Source organism: Theobroma umbraticum, unplaced genomic scaffold, assembly GCF_002168275.2.
Source record: "Theobroma umbraticum cultivar Fairchild unplaced genomic scaffold, ASM216827v3 scaffold_56.0, whole genome shotgun sequence".
Taxonomy (NCBI): domain Eukaryota; kingdom Viridiplantae; phylum Streptophyta; class Magnoliopsida; order Malvales; family Malvaceae; genus Theobroma; species Theobroma umbraticum.
The window spans coordinates 8,818,831-8,825,700 of NW_018397256.1; the positions used below are offsets into that span (position 1 = coordinate 8,818,831).

Genomic DNA, 6,870 nt, shown 5'->3' on the forward strand with positions numbered 1-6,870 from the left:
CAACTCGGAATCCTCAACTTGAGGAAAGTCATGATCAAGTGGAGGAAAGCTGAAATTTGTTCATTAATAATTGAATCACCAAAAATGAAAAGCACCAACCCTATGAATACAAGTTTACAACCCTTCTCTCAATTTATGAGTTTGTACAAATATATGTACTGTTTTCACATTTATTTTCATAGGAATTTGGACACTTTATCTCTCTTTCAAACCATATGCTGATCAGTTGATTGGTTTTCTCCCCCAGTAACCATTAATAATCAATCAGCAGGATCTGTCAAGATCTTTATGATGAGTAGTTCAGAGAGGGCCTTCAAGAATCGGATGGTTAGGAACTTTCACTGGCGTTTTCTTTCTTTCTCGCTTTCTTTTATTTTCAGTTCTTTTTTAACCATTTTGCTCTTTACAGATTCTCTCCCTGGACGGGGAACCACAGTCTAGTAGGACCCTTCCCTCGAGGGGAGACCCTATTTACATTTTGTTTGCCTTACCTATTTTCCAACTCTTTCTCTTCAACCTCCTTGATTGAGGGAAAAAAAAAAAAAGAAGCCCCAAATTCTATCACAACCCTTGTTTTCACAACGTGGATAAGACTCTTTCAATTCATACTTCCAAAAATCCAGGAATTCGCAGAATATTTTCTCTCTCCTATATATCTCTTTGTAGATAAGATAAAACCCATGTCGTTCTTCTCAGCCCAATCCCAGTTTCTAATTCAATCGTAGGAAGGGTAGACAAAGAGGAGGTTGAACTGTGAAGTACGATGAGTTTTAGCTTGTGTCAAAAACCGCTAATCACGCATCTCTTATCCATATAGTTTTCTTCATTGAATATCCAAGTTTTGAAACCTAGAGAAGCTTTGCTTCTTGAAATCACTGTTGCTTATTCTGTGGTTATTTTATGCTGTTACATGAGACTACCAGGAGTTGAGGAAAAAGAGTCATGACCATTGTAAAGAATATACTACGTAGCAAGGTGTTTATGGGTGCCCGGTCCTGTTATCATTGGTGCTGGCCCTTCCGGTCTTGCCACAGCTGCTTGTCTCAAAGAAAGAGGTGTCCCTAGCTTAATCCTTGAAAGGGCTGACTGCATAGCTTCCTTGTGGAAGATAAAAACCTACGATCGTCTTCGCCTTCACCTTCCAAAGCAATTCTGTGAGCTACCCCTCATGCCATTCCCAGCAAATTTCCCAACTTATCCCACCAAAGAGCAGTTTGTGGCTTACTTGGAGGCCTACGAAAACCATTCGGTTTAGAACCAGTTTTCAACCAAACCGCAGTGAGTGCAGAATTTGATCATCGATGTGGGTTTTGGCGTGTTAAGACTGTGGGGCTGAAACAAGAAGAAACTGAGTATGTGTCTCAGTGGCTAATTGTAGCCACTGGGGAGAATGCTGAGGAAGTGGTGCCGCAAATTGAAGGAATGGATGGTTTTGGTGGGCCTATAGTTCACACAAGCTCATACAAGAGTGGCGGCTTGTTTCGAGGAAAGGCTGTTTTGGTGGTTGGGTGTGGCAATTCAGGCATGGAGGTCTGTTTGGATCTCTGCAACTATAATGCTCGCCCATCCCTCGTCGTTAGAGACTCGGTAAGCATACTTGTACCCTTTTCGTCCTTCATATCATAACCTAGAAGCAATCTTTTTGATTTCTTCGGCAAATGCCTAATTTCGCTCCCTTCCTAGGTTTCACCTAAGTGCTACAGTCAAGTTTTTTTCTGTAACGTCCTATAAATTGGAGATTGACCTTATTTCCCTGTGAAAATCATTCCAAGCCAAAAATGGAAGAAAAACTGCAATAAAATATTCCTTGCCTCCGGCTTCACCTACACAAAGACCTTGTTTAAGACTTCACCTTAGGATTTTATTTACTCCAAAGTGCTGCTATTAAAGTACAGTACAGCAGTTACAAGAGTGAAATTTTTCTCACTTTCTTGGAATTTGGTTGCATGCGCAACACTAGTCAGTAGCCCAAAATTTTATGCCGTGCAGCCCATATATCTTTTTTCTGTGCAAATTCTTCTGTACAAAGCACCACACGTCCAAGATTCTAAAGGTATATATGGATAAGTGACTGACATGAGAGAAATGCCCTAGAAGAAGCAAACTGATCATATGTAATTGGTGGGCGCTCATTTGTCATCTCATCTTTAGCGCAAACTTCTTTTTTTAAAGGCCTTCTTAAGAAAGCTTTTTTTTTTTTTTTTCTCATTGTTGCAGGTGCACGTCTTGCCCCAAGAGATGCTAGGCAGATCAACTTTTGGATTGTCCATGTGGTTGCTCAAGTGGTTCCCTATGCGCCTCGTGGATCGGTTTTTACTTCTGGTGTCTCGTTTTATGCTCGGAGACACTGAAAAATTCGGCCTCCGTCGCCCGGAGCTTGGTCCTCTAGAACTCAAGAGCAGATCCGGCAAGACACCTGTTTTGGATGTTGGGACACTTGCAAAGATCAAGACTGGAAACATTAAGGTTGAATGCAAATATTTTCTCTACTTAATCCAACCCTAGACAAATCTTGCATTTCAAGTTACTACTGCTTAACTTCAATGATCAATGAATGTTATGTTTCCGCTAAACTAGTTATTATCTTAATTTTATCACATTAGAGTTACGAATATTATAATTAAAATATATTTTTCTATGTAATGTTTAGGTTTATCCGGGAATAGAGCGACTAACATACCGTGCCGCAGAATTTGTTAATGGAAGAAAGGAGAATTTCGATGCCATCGTCCTTGCCACCGGTTACAAAAGCAATGTACCACAATGGTTGAAGGTAAATTCAAACCCCCTCTTTAATTCTATTTCTTTTGAGTTATGAATTAAAATGTATATATTCTGTTCCTTGAGACTCAAGAAAAGATGTGTTGACTCGAACTTCTTGCACTGATCAGGAGACAGATTTCTTCTCGGAGAAAGACGGTTTGCCTCGGAAGTCATTCCCAAACGGATGGAAAGGCGAATGTGGGTTGTATGCTGTAGGATTTACAAAGCGTGGTTTGCTTGGTGCCTCCATTGATGCGAAAAGGATAGCTGAAGATATTGAGCATCATTGGAAAGCTGAGCCCAGAAAATTTCATGACCTTCAAGTCGGCCGCTCACTGGTGCCACCACAATCATGATTTGAAGGATTCTAAGTAAAAAAAATGGACTAATGGACTACCTCTCCTCTGCACTACATTGACAAATTGTTTTCGCCCTTCTTCCCTTGACTAAATGTGGAGAAAAAAACAGAGAGGAATATATGTGATTATTTTATGTATTTGTCAACGATAGAACTTGGAGGTAGGTTTGGTAAGGATTTAGAGGAAAAAATATTCTCAGTGTGAATATCTTGTATATTGCCATTTTTCCAATAGTGAGGTAAATTGCTATTTGCTTTTTCTTTTTGTTTTTTTTGAGAAGTTGGCCTAGGATTATTTTACATATTGCCAAGGTGGTGTACTATAGTTTTCATTGGAGTTGGGGTCATTGTATATAAAAGAATAATGTGTTATTTCTTGAATAAAATCAGAATTAGTTTTCCAATAAAAGTTTTTGTGTACCTTTAATATAGACTGAAAATTCAATAGTCATAATATTGGGTACCACATAAATGATTTGTACTAAATGAATAATAGAACGAATAGTTATCCTTTTAATGATTCCTGGAACTTTCAGCTCCAAAGGGACCACGATATATGTATATATCTTCTTTTTTTTTTGGAAAGCATGAACTTTCATTAATGATCAGCATATATGTATATATCTTGATCTTTTGTTCAAAACAAAATGAAAAATCGATCCAAATATTTAGAAAGAAAAAGCAACAGAAGAAGAAGAAGAAAAAAACCTTTAAGATGATGTAAAGGTCCCATGTAGAAGGAAGTGACTTAACAAAAAAAAATGTAAGTGGAGCTTCGAGTCTTCTTTGTATCTTCAGCAGATCATAACCTTTTTCATTAGTTTACAGCTTATTATATAAATTGAATTTAACTTTAATATCTTTCCTTAATGCTAGCTTTGCTAATAGGAAGCTTGGACCACTGATTATTTATGCACAGTCCATGCAATCTCCACCACAGCTTGCTCCCTGTCAACGCTTGGCTGGGGTCTGCTGTATTTAAAACAATTATTGTCAGGGAAAACTTGAAGTCATAGTCATACCTGAAATTTTTGAGAAGATGTAAGACAAAGAGGCTTGGTTTAGTCTTTCAGCCGATAATAATAGCGGGGAGATGTAACATTGTACTATTTATTTATATATAATTGATCTAGGTGGGGGCGGTGGGAAAAGGAAGGGTTGCTGAAACAAATTGAAGGTTGCATTGCTTACTGACACTGTAGACTGGAGGCTTGTACAGGAGAGTAGGTTTCGGGATATATGGATGCCGACACAATTTGGAAAAACCAACTAACAATATTACATTTGGTTTTATTTTGGTGAATAAAACTCGGATTATAGATAGGCCACTCCAACTTCTGAACTGGGAATTTTCTTCATCTGTCTCACAAAGAGATAAAGATTTTGAATACCATTATTCAAATATAAAAAAAATTATTATTGAAAAGAATGGGTTAACTAATAAGACGGATCTCTAATATTTCATATAATTTAATCAACTTTCAACAATGATCGAGATAAAATATGAAATTTCAATTTCAAAGATATCAAGTTTGAATGACAAGACGAGGAGGATGAGATTTAATTATACAGTGACAAAAAATTATTTTAATTTCATAGTAAAAAATTCTATATATCTTTATGTCTATATCATAAAGAAAATGAGAAATTGATCTATTGACTAGTACTTTTCAGTTTTTTTCATGATAAAAACCTTATATATAAATCATATGGGTACTTTCTTTTGTTTTTTTTGCTAAGCAAATCATTATGTGCTGTGTATAGCATTATAGATGATTAGATATTTGGGTACAATAAATTATTAGATTTTGCAAAAAAAAGGAAAAAAGATAAAGGCGCCCACCCAAAAAGAAAAGCCGCGATATCAGATATGAAATGAATAGCGTGTATTTATTATTTATATAAGCAAATGAAGATATTTCCCAAAAGATATGCAATGTTTTCATAGTGTGTGGATATGGACAGGATGATAATGTTACCAGGAAGGTGTTAGTTAGGGTTTAAAGATATGTTGTTGGTGGGTTTTATTCCGACCGAATGGACTTGATGGGCACATACAAATCGAATCTTCGGCTTTGCCAAAAGGACATTAAACTCAAAGAAGAGAGAGAGTGAGAGATAAACAGTAGTATTGATCAAGTATCAACATCCAAGGCTTCTACTTGTAAAATCCGGCTTAGGACCAGCAAGTTCGGCCTACTAATTATTACCTGGCCCAAGGTACTCTCCATAATTCCATCCTTACACCCATCTTAATCCCATTTTCCTTTTGAAAATGCTTTCTTTCTTAGCTTGATCCATTGCCAATTGCTTCCTCTCCCACTAACATCATCATATATATCAACATATGTTTTCCCCCTTTAATTTACTTTGGCCTAAGGATATTCTTTTCCATTTTTAACTGAAATAAAAAGAAAAAGAAAGAGGATCACAGTGCATAAAAGAATATGATCAGAATATTGGTGAAGTGATAGAATTTTTTATAGTTTAAAAGTAAAGGGCGGACTTTTCGAACAAGACTACTCTATTGCAGAGCAGTCCAGCTAGCTAGCTGTTTTGGAAGACGAAAACAGTGACATGGTAGAGAGCAGCTGGCTTATTACAAATTAAGATGTGAGAGTTGAAGCAGCAGCTTGCAATTGCATGGTCCATAGGAGCATGTGATTGCCACGCGGACGTACAAGTAGCGATCAGGGCGCAGCTATCCTGAGCCTAAGGCATACATGGTGCACATGCAGGCCAGTGGATTTGGACCATCTCAAATAATACTACTACTATGATGATTTGTCATGGGATTAATTTACTGCTTTTATTGTTCGTGGTCCTATAATTTATGGTAGTAGTAACCGTCTTATTTCTCTGTATTTTTCGTCACCCGCTGGACCATTTCCCATTATTATCATTTAAATGCTCAATCTCAATCTTTTTATAAAATGCACAATGTCATGGTTTATCAAAAGAAAAAAAAATGCTCAATCTCAAAAGTGCTGTCTGCTTTTAAGCATGTGGGTTGATCTACGCCAGGAGTAAAGGTTTCATATTCCATTTCCTCGTTTTAATATTGGTTAAAAGAACTTTCACAAGGCCAAGTTGGTGTCAATGCATGTGTCCAATCCTAAATTGATCAGATTTAGTCTTTCAAATATTACAATATACCACTTGCAACTTTACTACTTTCAGGCTAACAGCTCTTAAAATATATGTAGTTCCTCCACACTATCAAAGTAGGGAATTTATTAATAAAAATTAAATTTTTATATATTTTTTAAAATTAATAATGTCAATCTACTCATTAAAGATATTAAAAATTTTCTATTATCTAGAATGACATGCTTTATTACATAATTATTCCATCATTTTTAAATGTCATATCATCATTGCCACACATCAAATTTAATGTTACATCATCAGATTTAGTATCATGTCAGCATAGTTAAATATCATGTCAATATAAATAATAAAAAACAATTTAACATGGTTAGTGATTGGAATGATATTGTTAATTTTTAAAAATATAAATAATTAATTTTTACAAATTATTATATAAAAATTAAATTCACCACTTTAAAAGAGTATAAGCATTAATTGCATAAGTTGACATAAAATATACTGCTATTTGCAACCTAAGTATAAGATCACAATTAACTCAAATTTTAGCCGATGTAAGATTATTATATCACTCATGGTTAAGCAATCCATTGTCCCAGATGTGAGAAATCTGTATTTAAACTTTCCTTTAATGCAAACAA

At 35.8% G+C, this 6,870-nt stretch overlaps 1 protein-coding gene across 1 annotated transcript; it reads left to right on the plus strand.

Moving 5' to 3' along the window:
- Positions 1 to 1,165: 1,165 nt before the first annotated feature.
- On the plus strand, positions 1,166 to 3,458 carry YUC2 (Flavin-binding monooxygenase family protein). The gene is made up of 4 exons (XM_021420023.2): positions 1,166 to 1,587; positions 2,218 to 2,466; positions 2,651 to 2,773; positions 2,892 to 3,458. The coding sequence occupies exons 1-4, from the start codon at positions 1,423 to 1,425 to the stop codon at positions 3,117 to 3,119; spliced, it is 765 nt and encodes a 254-aa protein (XP_021275698.2). The 5' UTR covers positions 1,166 to 1,422; the 3' UTR covers positions 3,120 to 3,458.
- Positions 3,459 to 6,870: the final 3,412 nt, after the last annotated feature.

Excerpts from the sequence above, each read along its gene's own strand:
- YUC2 (XM_021420023.2), top strand. The coding sequence starts at position 1,423 with ATGGATGGTTTTGGTGGGCCTATAGTTCACACAAGCTCATACAAGAGT. Across the intron at positions 1,588-2,217 it reads CCCTCGTCGTTAGAGACTCG|GTGCACGTCTTGCCCCAAGA; the intron begins GTAAGCATACTT and ends TCATTGTTGCAG. Across the intron at positions 2,774-2,891 it reads ATGTACCACAATGGTTGAAG|GAGACAGATTTCTTCTCGGA; the intron begins GTAAATTCAAAC and ends TGCACTGATCAG.